This window comes from Parasteatoda tepidariorum, chromosome 5 (assembly GCF_043381705.1).
Source record: "Parasteatoda tepidariorum isolate YZ-2023 chromosome 5, CAS_Ptep_4.0, whole genome shotgun sequence".
NCBI classification, from domain to species: domain Eukaryota; kingdom Metazoa; phylum Arthropoda; class Arachnida; order Araneae; family Theridiidae; genus Parasteatoda; species Parasteatoda tepidariorum.
Genome location: NC_092208.1, coordinates 72,140,290 through 72,160,778, shown reverse-complemented (window position 1 = coordinate 72,160,778; position 20,489 = coordinate 72,140,290). Strand labels below are relative to the sequence as shown.

Here is a 20,489-nt window from a genome sequence, read left to right as displayed (position 1 = left end):
ATAATATTATAAAACCTGCCACTAGACGGCAACAATTAACCTTCGCTGTAAGCAGCAAGCACAGCGTGTCTTTTGAACGACCAATAATTTCCCTTGTCGGGAGTCAACAGGGCGCTACAGGTATTGCCGAGAAACGTGTGTTCATGTATAGCCCAAGCATGCAGGTGTTGCTTGTTTGTTGAATAAATGTCTGTTTCCTTAATCCCAATGCATCTTTAATTTGTCAATACCCATCTCATACCAACAAGCTCTTTAAACTAGTATACATTAGTTCTTTAAACTAAACTCAGTGGCGCGGCAGCCCATAAAGGGCCAAGGCCTACTGTGCCCATCTCAGTTTTCTTGACCTTGGACTCTGGGGTACAGGAACAGATGTTCCGGTGGTCAGCCGAACGCGGAACCCCCAGTGTTTAGTTCCCAAGCATGCTTGGTACTCATTTATTGACCCATTGAAGGGATTAAAGGCTGAGTCTATCTTGCCCGGCCCGAGGATCGAACCCAGGACCTGTGGCACGGGAGCACGAAGCGCTACCACTCAGTCACTGGGTGTCATACATTAGTTCTTGAAACTATTTAAATTTATGAAGAAATAAAAACATACCAATTATATTCTAATTTTATATCTGCATAATGTAAAAAGAAAACACTACACAACCCAAATATATTCTGAACAATTATCTTTAATAGTATCTGGGAAGAAGGGGTTTTCAGACATTTCATTCGTTTTCTCTAGGGTCTTCAAATAGACTAGACGATTGCTCTCAATTCTTCAACCCATTTCACTGAAAGACAATAGAAAACTTCATAAAAATAAAATTAGTAAATAGTAGTAAGAAAATGATCGTCATACACTGAATTTTCATTTTCAAATCTTTTAAAACAGGAGGGGTTTCTTTTTTTCTAAAAAAAAAATCTTACTTGCATATGAAAAATACGTTTTGGACCTTTTCAAAACCTGTGACTCTTATAGCAGCGAATAATGCATTTCTCGTTTCTCAGCTAAGCTTTTGCCCATACAAAGCAAGAAAAAAAAATCTTTCTCGAAATATTAGTTATTAGTTGAAACAACAGAAATAAAAAAAAGATTTTATTTCGGATCTCTATAATCACGACAAAACTAACCTTTAAGCATTATCAAGGCTACGACCGCCTGTTTTAAAAAAATTTACTTGTATATGAAAAGTACTTTTTGGACCTTTTCGAAACCTGTGACTCTGATAGTAGCGAATAATGCATTTCTTAGCTACACTTAGGCCAATTAAAGCAACAAAAAAATTCTTTCTTAAAATATTAGTTAAATAATTAGTTCAAATGACTGAAATAAAAAACATAATTGCGAATCTCTGTAAATACAACAAAATTAACCTTTAAGCATTCTGAAGGATACTACAGCTCGTTTAAATCATTTTCTAGTAGTTTCTCCAAATAGCTATTTCTTTTTGCTTAGTTTGGCAACTTTTTAAATTTCAAAATAAAACATGCTAAATGTGCAAAGGAAAGTATAACGCTTTTACTAAATTATTGGCAAACTTGACTATTTTGATTCAAGGAAAACAGTATTTTTCATAGTTTTTTTTGAAGTAGCTTCAGAACATAAACTACAAATACTATCTGTATCACTAAAATTTCTTCCGAAAAGTACAAAAATTTAAAAATAATATTGATTAGTTCTTATTTTGAAAATTATTAAAACCGAAATCGCTTATTAACAGAAATTTAAATTGGGCAAATAAAAGAAAAAGAAATGATGTCATAAAAAAATAATAATTATTATCCATTTATCTACTGCAATGAGACATTGGTGAAAGAAAAAAAAGTTTAATTATTTTAATTCGTGAAATTTTTTATCAAATAATTATGAGTGAGCCTAAATCGAACAACTAATTATTGAATACTGATGAATTTTTTCGTCGTTTTCAAATATATAATATTTTTTATCGTTTCTTTAATTGAAAAAAAAACATGTTAAAGTAAATTAGGCAAATAAAAAGAGCAGAAATGAACAGTCGACCCAATTCTTCTGTTTAAGACTACTTAATGTTCAACTCCGTAGTCTTGTAATTTGGAACCCAATCCAGAAGACAAAGGAACACCTGGATCAAGTATTGGGAGAAATTTGCCTTCATGGAGAACTTTTTTGCTGGAATTAACAAGCATTTGTGTTACATGGAGAGGAAGACCACGAGAACCTCCCACGGTTAGCCTGACGGGCAAGGGGACTCTAACCCATGATCCGTCTACCACTGAGAATATTTCACGTCAGCACTGCGGTCGGTGCAAGCCGGATGCGGAATTCGTATCGACCAGCCTTCGCCGGGATTCGAACCCGGGTCCTCTCACTGGAAGGCGAACGCTCTATCTCCTAAATTGTATAAATTCAATAATAAAAAACAGAAGAAGCACCCTTTCCTTAAAAAATTCGCTTGATTTCGAGCCGGCTTGCTGATTGGCAAGTTGCATAGGTAACAACATAATGCACGCTCATATTTTCGAGATTTCATTCCCCATTTTAACCTAGTTACTAATGTACTTTAACTCCAAACAAAAATGCAATTAAATAATCTAGTTACCCACTTTTTTGTAATTATTCCTTAAATGAAAGTGCACTAAACACTTTTAATATTTTAAACATTTATTGTAAATATTAATCAAGCAAGAAAAAACTTAAAGAAAGATTTTTTTTACTTGTTAACCTACCTTTTGCAGTATGTGGGAAACATCATGCAATAGCTAACAAATGGGGTGAAGCAGATCTAAAAAGAAATCGAAAATTTACTTCTCAAGCATTGAACAGGAAACATTGCAGAGCGTGTTTCAGAGATCACTCTTAATATATATTTCTAAATTCCTTATATAAAAATTAAAATAAAAAAGTATGCATATTTGAGTTTTCAAAGTAATATTTTGACTGGGAAAAAACAAAGCCGATATCGCAGTACAGGAGACGCATTTAATATGCAACAAGACCATTTTGATTGCTAGAAGACACTAAGCTGAGTTAAAAGACGATTATTATAAACGCCTTCAAGTTCCAACCTCCAATTAAACCTTTTTTGATGTTTATTAAATGCGGTTTCCGCTACTGTAACCTGTCTGATCTCGATAACATTCTTATTTTTACCTCACGTAATTATTAATTTGCGACACCCAATGAGCATATTTTTTGTTCTATTTGTAATGTAAATTCTGAAAAAGCACATTAAGGGTGACTTTAGCGAAACACCCTGCATTTCTACCGAAAACTTAAAATCCATATAAATATTGGCTAGTACTGAACAGACCGTATTTGATAAAGTAATATTAAATAATAAATTATGTACTGTTTTTAATAATTAATAAATGAATAATTAAAAAATTTTTTAATTTTTCTTCTTCAAAAAATCAATATTGCGACGTTAAATGATATTGATTTACTGGTGTGTTTGAGTGAAAACCACAGAGAACCTATCTTTGAGTCTATGATTTTCATATCAAAAAATCTATTTGTAATCAACTGTCTCTATGCGAGGTCCTCTACGCAAATAAAAAACAATATATTGTAGGATTGGACCTTGTAATGTTAATTTCAATTTTCGAGTCCCTTCATTTTGTTTCCCGAACTATCTATGCGAATTGAAAAGTTCTTTTCATGCAATTATGAAACTCGTTTAGTCAATGGTTAATTTATAAAAACATGAATCTTTTAATAATTTTTTTGATTATCTTTTATATATTATTTAATTTAATAATTATCGAAAACACTTTGTCTTTTATGGCGTAAAGTTTTGTACATAATTTTCAGCTATACATNTTAGTCAATGGTTATTTTATAAAAACATGAATCTTTTAATAAATTTTTTGATTATCTTTTATATATTATTTAATTTAATAATTAACGAAAACACTTTGTCTTTTATGGCGTAAAGTTTTGTACATAATTTTCAGCTATACATTTCTGAATAATAAATATAAAACTTGAAAGAAATTACCGCAATAGCCTCCAAATAAGAAAATACACACAAAAAAAAATTACATTAAAATTTTTTTTTCGATTATCAAATTTAATAATGTAAAATAGTTATTAATTATATAAAAATATCTTTTACTAAAGCTATCTTTGAATAAACGAATTTTACAATTTTGTGCAAAATATTTTGAATAGCGGAAATTGAAAATAACTTAATATGGTCCAAGCATTCGAACGCGCTCTTGACTAAATTATTAAGACGATATGTATAGAATCAAGCGAAGTGCTTAAAAATATAATAACATTAAGGAACCCAAGCTATTTATCTCTCTCTTGCATTTAATATTTGATAATATCTTTCAAATTACAATTACTTCTCATATATCGGAGACTTAAGAATCCAAATATGTTGAAAAGAGGAAAAAAAAAGATAAGTTTATTCAAAAAAAAGTTTTTAAATCTGATTTCACAGTATGAACTATCGTCAATATTTACAACTTAACACATTTTACCCTTAATAGCTACTCACCCAATTTTATAATTTTATAACCGTTGTTGAACAGCTGAACCAATTTTATGGGCTTACGACTGCTAATGTACAGCGCCGTAACCTTGTAAATTTGAACTCAATCCAGAAGACAAGGGAACTCCTGGATCGAGTATTGGGAGAAATTTTGCCTTCGTGGAGGACTTTTTTGATAGAGCTAACCCGCATTTGCGTTATATAGAGAGGAAGACCACGAGAACCTCCCAAGGTTAGCCTGACGGCAAGGGGAGTCTAACCCATGATCCGTCTACCACTGAGGATATTTCACGTTAGCACTGCGGTCGGTGAAGGACGGATGCGAAATTCGTATCGACTGGGATTCGAACCCGGTTCCCCTCATTGGAAGACGAACGCTCCATCCCCTGAGTCATCGTGGCTCCTACTCACCCAATTGTATGAATTTGATTTGATTTTATAACCGTCGTTGAACAGCCGACCGAATTTTTAGGTTTACGACTAATAATGTTTAACCTAATGTTCAACTACGTAGCCTTGTAATTTTGAACCCAATCTAGAAGACAAGGGAACTCCTAGTTCAAGTATTAGGAGAAAAATGCCTTCTTGGAGAACTTTTTGATGAAACTAACCCTCATTTGCGTTACATGGAGAGGAACCTCCCATGGTTAGCCTGTTGGCAAGGGGACTCTAACCCATGATCCGTCTACCACTGAGGATATTTCAAGTCCGCACTGTGATCGGAGCTAGATGTGGAATTTGTATTGACCAGCCATTGCCGAGATTCGAACCCGGTTCACCTCATTGAAAGGAGAACGCTCTATCGCCTGAATTGTATGAATTGAGGTATTGTGTATTCAGGTCAGTTTGAAACGTGAGGTTTTTGTAATTTTATTTTATAGCCATCGTTGAACAGCGGACCCAATTTTTAGTTTACGACTACCAATGTTCAACTCCGTAGTCTTGTAATTTTGAATCCAATACAGAAGGCAAGGATTTCCTGGTTGAAGCTAAGGAAGAAATTTACCTTCTTAGGGAAATCTATGATGGAACTAACTCAGATTTACGTAACAAGGAGAGGAAAACTACGAAAACCTCTCACAGTTAGTTTGACAGAAAGGGGACTCTAACCCATGATTTGTCTACAACTGAGTATATTTTACGTCAGCAGTGCGAGGAGGGTGTGGATTTCGTATAGCCCAGTCATCGTCACGATTCGGACTTCAAATACCTCACTGAAAGGCAAACGTTCCCGAGCCAACTATTAATGGTAAAGTTAAACCCTTAGAAACTCAAACATTTTATCTTGGTACGTGAAAATGTTAATCAATAGATCAAAAATTTCTTTCACTTCCAAAAGTTGTTTAGTGTCCATTGTAAGTCTAATAATTGTAAGTCGATATATTTTGCACATTGTATAAAACTTAAATTATTATAAAACAAATGCTAGTTTTTTTTTCTCCATTTTAGAAGGGGATTTTACTCTGTATTAAATAAAACAAATGGATTTCAGATTACTTAGCTGCTTCACATTTTTCAGACACCAAAGAATATTACTTTACAATTCACGAACAAAGGACAAATGAAGATATATAAACACCTAGTAAAGTCGAAAAATTTAAACACCAACTTTATTAAAATATCATTTTCGTGAATCAAAAATTTCGAAACATTGTTTCTATATTGTATAGGACTGATAACTTGTCAGCATGCCAAACAATTTTCACTACGTTTTTTAAAAGCTCGCTTTCATTTCTGTAAGGATGGAATCTTTAGATAAAATTATCGACTACTTCCAAACTAGCAAGAGAACTCAAATAGCTCTTTGAACTCAATGTCTAATGACAATGCCTTTTCAGTTGTTTTCAAAGAGCTTTATTTATTTTCATGTAATAACCAAAGAGAATTTATAGTTCATCAAAATTTTGACTATTTTCCAATCAGGAAGTATATTAAAATGTTAACTGGTGCTCTGAAGGACAATAAAGTCTTAAATAAGGATTCATAATAATACTCAAATTACAACTAGAACTATAAGCCTTATGCTGATACAAGCAGTAATTGTTTTTCAAATGGCGCTAGTTTTTTCACAAATTAACACTTTAACCACTTTCTGACTTGAAGCAACAAACTTATAGTTGAAATCGGAAAATAATTAAAACAATTTTTTCAAAGTAGACTTAAGAACAAACCAAAGATAATTTTGTTTTTGCGTAACTGAAAATGGAAAATGTAGGGAGCATCACTCGAAACTTCTTTACGTCTTTTTTTCAAAATTAATGTCCTCTATGCTTTTCGTTTTAAGATTGGCAATAATAAAATTATTTTCTCCTTTTCAATTTGTTTGTATTTTCATTTTTTTTATTTTATTTATTTATTTTCAATTACTGGCAAAGTATCTCCTTGTCTTGTTAAGAAGACATATCTGAAGATTTTGCACATAATGCATGCTTAAAGTGTGCTTAATTGAATGTGGCACGTTTGTGGAAACTAAAAGAAAATTTAACTTACCTTAAACTCTTCCAATTTATCATTGTCCGCAATTTTTATTGGATCAGTTGACTTTGAAAGATCGTACTACAAATAAAATTTGCATAAAAAACTATTCGTTAAGTATCTAAGATTTTGCATTTTTAAGAAGAATTACTTACATTGTATTGAACCAAAGGCTCGAAAATTGCCATCAAGTGACTTTTCTGTAGAAAATTTAAAGCAAAGCATAAATAAAATAAAATTTCAAATATGAAAAATATATAATAATAAATATATAAGATCACAACTATGATCGGCCGAACTGAAAGGATTGAAATCTGCTTGATTGAATATATACTTAAGACAAGAAGCAGAAAAAAAACTGAAAGGTGGTTATAAGAAAAACATTCAAACTTCATCAGTCAACCTAATTGATTTTGGTGTTAATTCTTTTTTGATAGTGGCTATTGTTTAAAATATAAATTGATTCTCTACTAAGTTATAGTAACCATGTGTAATGTTTCTTTACTACGAATAGTTAGTGTTAATATTGTTAAAAAAAGCTGTGGTAACAAACAAAAATAAATTATTATCATAAAAAGGAATGCGATTATCCTGTAAATGAAAAAGAAAACTTTTAAAAATGCTCCCAAGTGAAAAGAAAAGGAAAAAACCATCTTGGCTCACTAATTTTCATGCTTGAGTTATAGACTATTTTGTAGTACAATGTTAGGTTAAATAGTAATTACAAATTATTTATTTATAATTTAACGTTGGAAAATTTGAAATGCGTACTGAAATTTGATTCACTTTTTAGATAATAAAATGTTCAATAAATATTTAGTTATATTAGGTTTAAAAAAACTGACAATATATATTTTTGGAAATGGTAATAAATAGCTTGAAACGTCCTTACGAATATCTGTTTGTACGGACACATATAAGGCAAAAGGCATGAAGTTACGTTTCCCTCTTCGCAAAGTGGCAATTCAGGTTCCCCTTCGAGATCACATTGCGCAGTCACTGTATCTCTAGCAAAGTTAATGACCTGAAATATAATTTAAAAAGTCAATAAATAGCTTCAAAAATGTTATACAGTTTCAATAACAATCATAAAGTATCAGTGAATGGCTTAAGTAAAGGGTGTTCCGTAAATACCACCCTTAATGCATGGTTCTGGAATCAACGAAAATGATAACATGAAAGTACAATACACGGTAAGAAAACTCGGTAAATCTTTAGCCAGTATTTGGTGGAAAGTGTCTCATTATCCCAAAGTATAGTAAATGAAAAATCATTTTATTTTTGTTGCACCATAAATTGTGAAGTATATAATAATTATACACTATACATATATAATAATTATATAGTACTACATAATTTGTGAAATACTTCTATAGTGCAATTAACTGCACCGAAATTTAATAAATGACGCAAAACTTTGACGGTGACTGTAAACTGAACGATATTTGTTTACGACGCCATGTTTTTTTTACAACTCTGTGTCGGTGTATCGGGACGACTAATGCATGTTGTTTCAAGTATTAACTTAGGTAAAGATGGGTAAATGTTTTATTTGTTTAATTAAAGTTCATTTACTTTATGTTGCCTTCTTAAATTTGGTTGGCGGGATAAAATAGTTAGATGTATGTCATGAAATAACCTACTTACGGTAAACAGTTCTGTTACGGTAAATAGCAACCTGCATTGGAGCCATTTGAAAATACCTAATAATGGCGCAACCCTCCTCTGCTTTTGTAAAAGAAAGAAGAAGAAAAAAGAATGAAAAGGTGCTTTGTTTCTTCAAATTTCCTACTTTTGGTGCAACCTTCTACCAATATTTAGAGCTAGAGAAAACACTAAAATATGGTAAAATTGAGCTCCATTTTAGGTAGCCAGCAAATTGATACCAATTTTTAGTATAACGTGGCACGGAATTTTTGGAATTTTTAACAGTGTAATAAATGAAAATATAAGCCATTAAGCTTGAGTCCTAGTACTGGAATTTTCAAGCATTTGCATCAAATCTACAACTTTGCAGCTTTTAAGTATCATCAGATTTGATTTTTTTCCTTGTTTGATAACTTTAAATGCTTGTTATTTAACTTAAACAGTTCATGCTTTTATGGGATTCTATGTTAAGAAATATAAACTAAATGAATCTGCAATAAAACGTTAAAAAAAGAAAAATAGTTTCTTTTATATGCTTCGCAATTATAATAGATTTTTAGTAAATAATGCTTTTTTTCGAAAATTTCAAACAGAACTGTCTTTTACTTACATTTTGAGGCACTTTATCCCAACATATTCTTTCTTCTTCAAGTACTTCTACAAATGTATAATAAAAGCATTTATTAACATTTATAATTTTATTAAAGCATCTATAATTTTTAACAATACTAAGTTTCTAATCAAAACTGGCAACTCTCTATATGCAATACACCTAAAGTTATTATATATTTATTTATAGTAACTAAATTTATACATATAGACATGGTTTCCAAAATTATTATATACTTATGTATGGTAGCTAAAATATTTATATATTTATCTATGGTATCTAAAATTGTTATAGTTTTACGTATGGTATCTAAATTTATAACTATATGTATAGTATATAAAAATTATTTTACACAGTAATTTGGAAAATTCTGCATTGTTTCATGTTTAGTTATTTCTTAGAAAAGGTGAAAACTTTTCATACTGGCAAAATTCAACAGAAAAATATCTTATTATAAAATTTATATATCTAATTAAAGAAATATGATTGACATCAGGAAAGTTTTGAATCCCAGTAAAATTTTGAAAACACCTGCGTACATTGGAAACTAAATATAGTTTTAACGTTAATTAAAAACAGGCAAAATTGCTGAGTTACTTAAAATTGTAAAAACTAGCGGTGTTATTAAAAACTAAACTAATTTTGCAGTTTATAAATTTTGTTCAAGTTTATAACACCAAAAAACATGAAAAATAATAAGGATAAATTTTAAAAAATAACTGAAATTGTCAAAAATTATCTAATTTTTAAATTTTTTTTTAAAGGAAATTATAAATTTGTGAAAGAATTATGAAGATATGATGGTTGCGTCCCTCTCTGAACCCGCTACATACTATTATATTTTTTCTTAGTTGTCTCCTAGTTATGAAAATAGAAATAAGCAAATAATTTTATTATTTTATTATAATTTGCTTTTATAATTAATACATTTTAGGGTACCAAAGATATCATAACTTATGAGGATCATAAGTTATGAAGACGATATCATAAGTTATGAAATCAGACACAAAAAGTCACTTTCTCTGATTAAATATTTTTTTTCCGATGGATTCAGATTTCTGACCACAAAATTATAGGAATCTGAGAAATATGGTTTCAATAGTTTGGGCAGGAGAATGGTCTAAGTTTGGACTCATTTAATGTTAATTTTACTTCTTGAGCATTTTGCCATATCTCGCTCACAGTTTATCTTGCATATCTTGCAAAGTTTACTCACAGATGTAAAATTCGCTTATCCAAAGATAATTTTATGCTAATTAAAACTTTTATTGAATTTTTATTATTTTATTCAACAATAGTCAAGAAATTTTGAATTAATTATGCAATTATTCATATAATTTTAAAGAAGGTAATTACATGGCAAAATACAAAATTTGAGCGAAATCAATCGAACAGTTCTTGAGAAATCAATTTTTTTTCCTTGAAAAAAACTCATATTTAAAATAATATACTCATATCTCAGGAACAATTCCACTTTTGTTAAGATAAATATAACTCTCGTAACCAGGTGATTTTTTTTATTAAACTACTTTTATTTAGGAATTTTTATTAGGAATTATTCATAATTCATATATAACATAATTCATAAACAAATCTGCGCCAAATAAGCATTCTACACTTTTCCCACTCCGTCAAAATATAAACAAAAACATAAAACGCAGTAATTCAATACTAAATCAGGTACGCAGTAATTTACTAGACTAATTTAATTATCCTTTCGAAAAAACTGAACACGCGCAGTTTGCTTGTCTAAATTTCCCAGATCAGGAGAAAAACAAATACTAGGAACCGGAATCACATTTTAAGATTAAATGCCTGTCAGGTATTATTCGAAATTATAACGCATTTCAAACACCTTCTAGTGTCGCTTAAAAAAACTGATGTAAAACGTTCCAAATTGAAATCACGTCCATGTGATCATGAGGACTGCTGGAGTTGGAAAGGCTCGTCTCATATATCTAAAACCGTGGGCCGTGAAAGGAGAATTGCGTCACCAAGCATACGTGAGCACTGTAAATCTATCCCCCTTTTCCTCACTCCAGCATAACCCTAGTATCTTTATATTTTGTTCACCTCATGTACTAAGAATAATAAACATTTTATGTTTTTATTAAACATTATGCTATTTTTATAAATTTCTATACTATTTTACTTTATTAAGTTAACTCCGTCAAATAAATTTCACACTAATAAGATAGTTTGCATTTAATTTAAGAATATTAAAGAAGAAATTCAAATTCAGTTAAATATTCACAAATTAAAAATTTTAAAGATAGAGTACTCATGAATGTTTTAATTTTTTCATGTTCGCAGTTTTAATAGACAAAAAGATCTCAATGAAATAGATATGCCGTGTTGATGAAACGACCCTGTCGAACAAATGATCTTGTCGACGAAATGACCATATCTGCATAAATACGCTGTCGACGAAATAGTCATATTTAAGAAATTACCCTTTCGACGAAATGACATGTTGAATAATCAACTTGTCGACTGAATGACCCTGTCGGAAAAACAATCCTGTCGATGAATTGACCTTATCGATGAAATGAACTAGCGGCGACAAAATATCATTGTCATAATGAATCGACTTACTCCAATGAACGCGATCCGTTATGTTTACTTCAAAATCAGGTTTGAGAAAACTGTGTCCTGTCAACATATGCAACTTAAATAACGGTCAAAAATAATATAATAGTCAATTAAAATAATAATCAACATAAACAAAATGATTAAATAAAATAATTTATCTCAGGAATTAAATTTGTGTTGTTATTATTATAGGAGAATTTTTTGGGATCCTTAAATTAAATGACTTTTAATTTCCATGTAAAAACTCTCGAAAACAAATTATTTTTAATTATTCATTAATAATTAATTTCTTTAATTTATCGAATTATCGTCAAGGGAAAAAATGATTGCATAGCAACCATAGCGATTGGTGAGCGAAGTAAGCATGGGGCAGGAACCCTAACAATTTAATAAAAATCTTCTTACAAACCTACAGAAAACATTTTTACAAGATATAAATAGAAAAGAAAAAAAATCTTACCGCAATCACAATATTGTAATATTACGCAATCTAAGAAAGGTCCCATAGCAGATCCCATAGCTTGATTAAATGCACTTTTCAAAAAACCCAAATCAAATGCTTTGACATATGCGACAGTAACGAAGATGGAAATTAATTTGCAAATGGTTAGCATTTTCGTACTCCTATGTCGATATTAATATTGTTTTTGAAAAAGAAAAAATTCTGCAGACTTGACGAAGAGGAGTATCGCTTAAATACGAACACTTTTTCCTCCTAATTGTTAGTGAATTCAAATGCAACTGAATAAACATAAAACTGAATTTCAAATTATACACAGAAAACGATTTAACTATCTTTGATAATTTTGACTTTTTTAACATCTTCTGTTTCCCTAAGCTTCTTTCCTTTTTTTTCCGTACAGATTTTGTTACTAAGGATAACAAAACAAATTAGAGTACTTGATAATAAAAATGTGGTATAAAAATGTTCGATCTTTCATTTTATACATAGTTAAACGTTCAATGCACATAGTTTTAGTATGCAAAGCATTTCAATGCCAATTAACAGAAAAATATTTGAAAATCATCTCATTTCTTATTCTTCTGAGTCACTACAGCCTGTCACTAGTCCAGGCTATCCCAAGTAGTTTCTGCCATTTGGTCCAATCCACGGCAAGGTTCGTCCAGTTTCCCTTACTCTCCGTTTAATTACCCTCAGGGCATGACATCAGGTTCATGACGTCACAAGATCTCGTGAAGTCCTCTGATTCTCCTAGCCTGGTTTCATGTAAGCTTTGCAAGCGAAAAGACTTCGAATCAAGCTGGAATTCAGGCACTTGATGATTGACTATTTTCGATCCATATTTATTTTTCGTCAATGCTGGCAATGTGGCATTCTTAGCACCAGGAATGCTGTTGACTAACCTTTTTTAAAACTTGTGATATTAAGAAACTGCTTTCAGACGCCTTTTTTTTCAGTACTCGCATAAATAGGTTGTTATTTAGGATCATCAATTTTTTTTCACCACATTTAAAAAACCTAATTGTTTGCTTTCTCTGTTTACTAGATCCCCTAGGAATTATAAACATATCGCTTATGTTAGTATTTGTTAATCAATTATCAGCTTATTATGCCCTTCAAATTCGCGCCAGAGGCACTTTAAGGTTAAAGTGACTTTTTGACTTGCAAATAAAAATTAAACCTTAGAGGCTCAGGCCCAATCATCAAGTCCAATCCTGTCTCTTTATTACATTTTAATATAAGTAAAATTAAATAGCTGACAGTTACATTTAATGAAAAATAATATCTCGCCGAGGATTGCGAGTGGGAAATATGGGGTTAACAGAAAAACAACATCTTGCAAACGAACTTGTGAGTGAATGAATAATTCATAACAACTACAGTTCACTTCAGTTCAAAGTTCGATTATCAGAAATTGAAATATTATAGAGTCTCATTTCACAGCTGCGTCAGGGGGTAATTGTTGTTTGGCAGTTTGGATAAGTAGTGAAGATACAGCAGTAGCCCCTCCTAGTGTAACGTTACCTGAAATGTGCAGGGAAACATACTTTACGCCCCGAACGTGTAAGTTGAGCCTTGTCTTCTGAATGTTCAACATTAGTTGTTGTCGGCTCAGCAACTTCCGGAGTTCGGCTAGGAAGGTTGGCCGCAGGCTCTGGTTCTGACTCTGGAATATTCAAGATGTAAGCTGGCTTTAGTTGGTCTATGGTCACAAACTTGGTTTTGTTGCAGACTTGAACCTTGTATACTTTGTCTGTTCTTTCAAGTACCTCCAAGAGTCCATCGTAAGCTGGCTTAAGTAGCGGTTGAACAGCATCGCGTGGGATGAAAACTTGCTTGCACGACTTGAGGTCGGTCGAGAGGAATGTTCGACCCTTGGTGTCATGATTCCTGGTTGGTGAAGGGGACAATTTTGTCATGGTTTCTTTCAGGTGCTGCACAAATTCACTTGCATTGAAATCCTTTGGTGTTGGCGATGGAAATTCTCCCGGTAATTTCAAGGTAGTTCCGTAAAACAGTTCAGCTGTTGTAGCTTTTATGGATTCACGAAATGCACAACGCATTCCCAATAATAATACTGTGGGTAAGACCTCTGTCCAACGATCAGTTAGATGATCTTTTAATGAGACTTTTAATGTGTGGTGCCAATTTTCGATTAAGCAATTAGAAAAGGGAAGATATGACGTCGTATGGATGTGTTTAATACCTGGTAATGTCATTTATGATTTAAATAGTTGGCATTCAAACTGTTTACCTTGATCTGTTGTCACCACTTTAGGTATTCCAAAACAGCGATCCAACTTTCGTATAGCGCACTAGCTACCGTTTCGGCAGAAATGTCTGAAATCGGACGAGCCTCAATTCAACGAGTGAAACGGTCGATAATTGTCAAACAATACGAATAACAGCGAGAAGGTGGAAGGGGCCCTACAATATCCATATGTATATGTTTGAATCTTTTGTCTGGGACCTTTATAGCCTGAACTGGGCTGTTTGTTTGACTATATATCTTAGCTTTCTGCCACGGTATACACGATCGTGTCCACCTTGTGATATCTTTCTCTATGTCTAGCCACACGAATCGCGATGTGGGAAGTTTCACCGTGGCTTTTATGTCTGGGTTAGCGAGATTATATAATACGTCAAAAATGTTTTTTCTAAATTCGAGCGGAAGGTAAGGACGAACGTTTTGGGTGAAAGTATCGCAAAAGAGTTGGACATTAGTTCCTGGCACTATCATTTTTTGAAATTCACGAGGTCCTGTAATTCGGAATCCGTACTTTAAGCTTGTGCCACGGATGCAAAATCTAAAATATCTGAAAGCTCTAACGCATCTAACCTCGACAGCATATCAGCTGGTATATTTTCGGAACCTTTAACAAACCGAATATCAGTACTGAATTGACCGATATAATCCAAATGTTGTAATTGTCTTGGGGAACACTTATTCGATTTTTGGAGAAAGGCGTATGTGAGTGGCCTATGATCTGTGAAAATCGTAAACTGACAGCCTTCAAGCAAATGTTTAAAATGACGAATGGCACCGTAAATCGCATAAAGTTTGCTATCTAAAGTAGACTATTTTTGCTGTGCCGGTGATAATTTTGAAGAGAAAAATGCCAAAGGTTAGATATCTTGTTCATTGTTAGTATCTGTAATTTGATTAAGTGAAGCTCAAAAGCGTTAAATGAGCTTCCGGGTCAGGATAAGCAAAAATGGCGGCCTCGGCTATTTGCTTTTTACATGCCTCAAATGCTAACTTTTGAGATGCGTTCCACTTGGGATGATTTTTCCCCTTACTTTTCTTGCCTTTAAGTATATCGTAAAGATGGGCTTGAATATGCGCGGCATATTTAACGTTTCTACGATAATAATTTAATAACTGAAGAAAACGCTGCAATTCCTTTATCGTTTGAGGCAATGTACACTTTAAGATTGGTTCAATGCGTTCCTGATGTGGCCTAATTCCATCTTTATTTACCAAATAACTTGAAAAGGATAATTCCGGGACACCAAAAACACACGTGTTTAAATTAATGCGAATACCGTAATCCGCGAGTCTTTTCAAAACCATTGCGATGTGTTTTTATGTTCTTCCTTTGCACTGCTTGCTATAAGAATATCGTCCAAATACTTCAAATATTCAAAACTTTGCAAAAATTCTTTAATGAATCTTTGGAATGTTTGCGTCGCGTTGGACAATCCAAACGGCTTGAATAAAAACTCGTAAAAATCGAATGGGGATGTTATTGCAGTTTTGGAAATATCGTCTGGGTGTACTGGTATCTAGTAATAGGCCCGAACTAAATCTACTTTCTAAAAAATAACTTTACCATGTAATTTGCTGAAAAAGTCTTGTAAATGGGGCAAAGGATATCTATCCGGAATTGTGATCCGATTTAATGCTCTGGAATCTCCAGTCGGTCTATAATCATTTGCATTGTATTTAGGCAGTAGGTACAAAGGACTAGACCAATTTGATGTACTAGGGCGGCATATACCATGTTCTAACATATAATCGAATTCGCGTTTGGCTTCCGCTAATTTCGCAAGGTAAAATCTACGCGGTCGCGCAAAATCCAGCTGTCCGCGAGTTGAGATTCTGTGAACGGTATTATGCTTTACCTCTCTTATATTAGGGATAGGGGCGTATCACCTCACTGTATTTGTTCAAAATACCCCGATAGCAGCATCATTTGCAATTAAAGTCACCTTGGTTGTGTCATCCGTGGACTTAGTGCCCTAATTGACAAGATTGGTCAACGGATCTTTAAGACAACCGTGCGTAAGGTCAATAAACAAACCGTAATGTCGCAAAAAAACTGCCCCGAAGATAGGTTGTTGTTGTTAATTTACGTCGCACTAGAGCTGCACAATGGGCTATTGGCGACGGTCTGGGAAACATCCTGTAGGATGATCCGAAGACATGCCATCACAATTTTGATCCTCTGCGGAGGGGACGGCACCCCCGCTTCGGTAGCCCGACGACCTGGGCGTGAAGTCGAGCACTTTACGGTAGCACAGTTTAACGAGGACCAATACCGCACACCCTCGGTCCCTACGCAGACTGATCCAAGTGGTCACCCACCCGCACACTGACCGTAACCAGTGATGCTTGACTTCGATGATCCTCTGGGAACCGTGTCTTAACGATCAGTCCACTGCGGGACCACCGATGATAGGCTTACTTATGTCAGCAAGAATAAATGTCCACTGAAATTTACGACGTAAATTTAAACTTAGCGTTACCATTTTAACGCCATATGTTTTGATTGTTGTACCATTCGTGCAATATAACATATATTATTTTCGCTGCTAACTTTAAAATTTGGTCGCTTGTACGGAAAAACACAAACATCGCTACCACTATCCACTAAATATGCTAATTTTGAAATAGGGTCAGATAGAAAAAGGCGACTTTTATTATCGCGTTTGAAATCACATTGCTCCAAAGTATGTGATTTCTTCTCTAGTTTTCCTGCTTTTTAAACAGCAAAGGGGACTTACAGCGTTTCGCTGTATCTCCAAATTTAAAATGATACCAATACTGGTCATACTTTTTGAGTGTTTATGAGCGATTACGCTGGCGAAAAGAATTTTTACTTTCGCGATTTCGGGAAAGGCGTTCAACTTGCTTAGTAAGTTCTGATAATTGTGTTCGATATCATTCATTTCGGAAGATTGATTTGAGCAACGTACTGCGTCATCATTACCACCCACGGTTTTATGGATTTTGTCTACCATTACTGCGAGCTTTTTCGTATTATCGTCAGAGACTGAAAGTATTTTGCCTATACTTGATTTGATAAGCGCTGTAGCCAAAGCGTTTTAAGTACATCAGCGCTAAGAATTTTGTCAGCCAATTGCTTCATCTTTCGCAATAAATGGGAAGGTTTGTCGTCTCCCAAGGTAAATTCTGATAGTACAGCTTTATTTCTTCTCTGCTCCGAATCTGAAAATTCGCTTATTAACCGCGATTTAAGAGTAGCATATTTGTCCGTGGCTGTCAGCGAGAACACAATATCGCTAAAATAACTCAAGATGTCGGAGGAAAGGGTCGATACTACGCAATAAAACTTTGTATCATCTTGAGTAATTCTGGATACAACGAACTGCGCTTCAATATTGGCGAACCAAAGTATGGCGTGCTTATCCAAAAAGGGTGGTAATTTTAACCCTATTCTGTTAACCTGCGTTTGTTGAATGTCGTCGTTCGGCGTGGTAATAAAGCTCAAATAACTGTTAAGAAAAAGGGACAGATATGAGGTCCTACCTTTTATTGAAGAGGCTTTGACGATGCAGTTTATCGAATCATCATCTGGAGAACATCTGGAGTGTGAAATTATCCATTCGTGGAGAAAACAACGTGTGAAGTGTAAAAAATGAATATATGTTTAGTAGCAATAGCACCATCTCAGTCCTTTGAAAGTCTTTAACAGTGGAAGATTCGAATTAAAGTGAGGATGCAACAAGATCCTCTGTCGCTACTGCATCCTTGAATAATTTTCACAAGGATCACCACTACAGGTTCAGATCCAATCATCAAGTCCAATCTTGCCTTTTATGCAGTAAACATGAAAAAATAACTCACTCAAATTTTGCTCCAATATGTTACTTTTTAATGTAATTACAATTAAATGGCTAAAACTTACATTGAATGAAAAATCATATCTTTCCGAGGATTGCGAGTGGGAAATATGTGGTTTACAGATAAACAACATCTTGCGAACGAACTTGTGCGTGAATGAATAATTCACAACAAACTACAGTTCACTTCAGTTCAAAGTTAGATTATCAGAAATTGAATTATTATACAGTCTCATTTTACAACTGCGTCAGGGGACAGTTGCTGTTTGGCAGTTTGGACGAATACTGAGGATACCGCAACCTCTTTTACTTATTTTTTCTTGTAACTGTTGTGGGTGAAGTAAAAATGGAGGTTACATGTTTGAGTTTTCCGCGCAGTAAACAGTTGTAAATTCCATAAAACATTATAAAACAGTCGTTTTTTAAGTTCAGGTATTAAATTTAATCTCCTGGACTCGGTGGCAATCAGGAGATCCGGCAATTTAAGACAATGGCGCTTTAAATATGAACGACCACCTTTTCCATACAATATTTGTAGAAGATTGGTAAAGTAAGCCAAATAGATGATTGATCGTCTAACAAATAATGGCAACTTTTCAAGGGTGCATAGCCATTTACGCGAAATTGCTATGACTAAAATTCCCTCATTCTTCCGGTTCTTTAATGAAGTTAAAATAGTCATTTCTTATACAGTAGAGAACTGATTATCCGATCGCCGGTTAACCGTATTAGCTCAAGGGCCAAGTCCTTCCTCAAAAATTTTCAAAAAAAAAAAAAGAAACAAATGCGAAAGTGCTTTCTTATTTTCAGAATATCAGAAAAGGGTTTAAAAATGACTTCTCTTAAAATTTATAAAATTGTAAAATATATAAGTAAGTTAAATAATTCATTGTAACAGTTGGCATAATTGGAAATATCAAGAAACTAAACCAAAATCAATATCCCATGTCAGATATAAAAATAAACATAAATATCAGATAAAAATACCAGGTCTTATAAAAAAATTACCAAATGTTACGAAATTTCGTTTTTACTTTCGGTGTCTATAGTTCAAAAATAAAATAGCCTATTGTGAAAATTTTCTAAACATCATATCTTAAAATGATATGTAAATATATGTATCCCTTGAAATTCACTATATAAAAAATTATATTTTGTTCTCAAACGTCAACAGATTTTTGTTCGTAAATTTTAAACAAAGAAAATTTTTAAAATTAATGAGGGTGTGCTAAAGATATGCCATAATAAACCCATTCATAATCAAAAATAAAATTATGAATATAGAACACTTTTTTATACTTAAATCTACTCATTGGATAGATTTATATGTCCTTGTAATTTAAATGCTCGGATTATTGTATAATCCGAAAAGAAGAAGAAAAAAATTCTTTCAAAAAATTCAAAATCAAAAATACTATTAAATTATAATACTGATGATGTGCTCTAAATCCTTAAGAAGTTTCTCGCAAGATTTGCGCAACTCCCTGTTTTTCACGACGTTTTTAAGCTTCAATATTTCGACACGAAATCTACAAAAAATGTCATTTAAAAAATATTCTGTAGTATTAGGAGAAAAACTGATTCCAAATTTGAAATCCTCTCACCCGATTAAAGCAAGATCAAGTATTTGTATAAATTTAAAAAAATTGTTTCAGAGTGTTATTGAATTTATGAACTATAACTCTAATAATTGGGATCAATTTTTTTAGTATAAATTCTGCTCTGGTAGGAAAAAAAAACGGTACTTGTTCGTGATTACGAACAACGGACTACTACAAGAAAATAACTGAGTTTTCCTTGAAAAGAATGCTTCTGTTTGAAATGGACAAATCTCCTTTGAATGTATTACAATAGTTATCCTAATTTGTAAAAAATACTCACACACGATGGTCACGCTGTAGACAAATTTTATCTTTTTATAGCATGATGTCTTTGACATAAAATCTTTTGCATTGATACAAACATATAGAAAAGAGGGAAATTGTGCATGCTTATCGAAAAATGACAATTGTGTCACGAAACAGTACAAATATCATCTCTCTATATACATTTCTTCTGTGCGTGGGTTTGTCACTGAACTCCTCTTAAACGGCAGGACCGATTTAAATGAAATTTTCTGTGTACAGTCCGCAAAAAAAAAAGATAT

The 20,489-nt window shown here is 32.9% G+C and overlaps 1 protein-coding gene across 2 annotated transcripts in view; it reads right to left on the bottom strand.

The window, feature by feature from the left end:
* Positions 1-598: 598 nt before the first annotated feature.
* LOC122272316 (uncharacterized) overlaps positions 599-20,489 on the bottom strand; it is a 33,552-nt gene continuing 13,661 nt past the window's right edge. The window contains exons 1-7 of one of the 2 annotated variants that reach the window (XM_016061161.3): positions 12,254-12,479; positions 9,202-9,248; positions 7,837-7,968; positions 7,100-7,144; positions 6,960-7,025; positions 2,698-2,753; positions 599-782 (exon numbers count right to left, since the gene is read on the bottom strand). In XM_016061161.3, coding sequence (XP_015916647.1) covers positions 770-782; positions 2,698-2,753; positions 6,960-7,025; positions 7,100-7,144; positions 7,837-7,968; positions 9,202-9,248; positions 12,254-12,407 — 513 coding nt within the window. In that variant the 5' untranslated portion in view covers positions 12,408-12,479 and the 3' untranslated portion in view covers positions 599-769. Of the gene's footprint in view, positions 783-2,697; positions 2,754-6,959; positions 7,026-7,099; positions 7,145-7,836; positions 7,969-9,201; positions 9,249-12,253; positions 12,480-20,489 lie in introns of those variants that run through there. The other variant, XM_071180905.1, reaches the window with a different exon arrangement.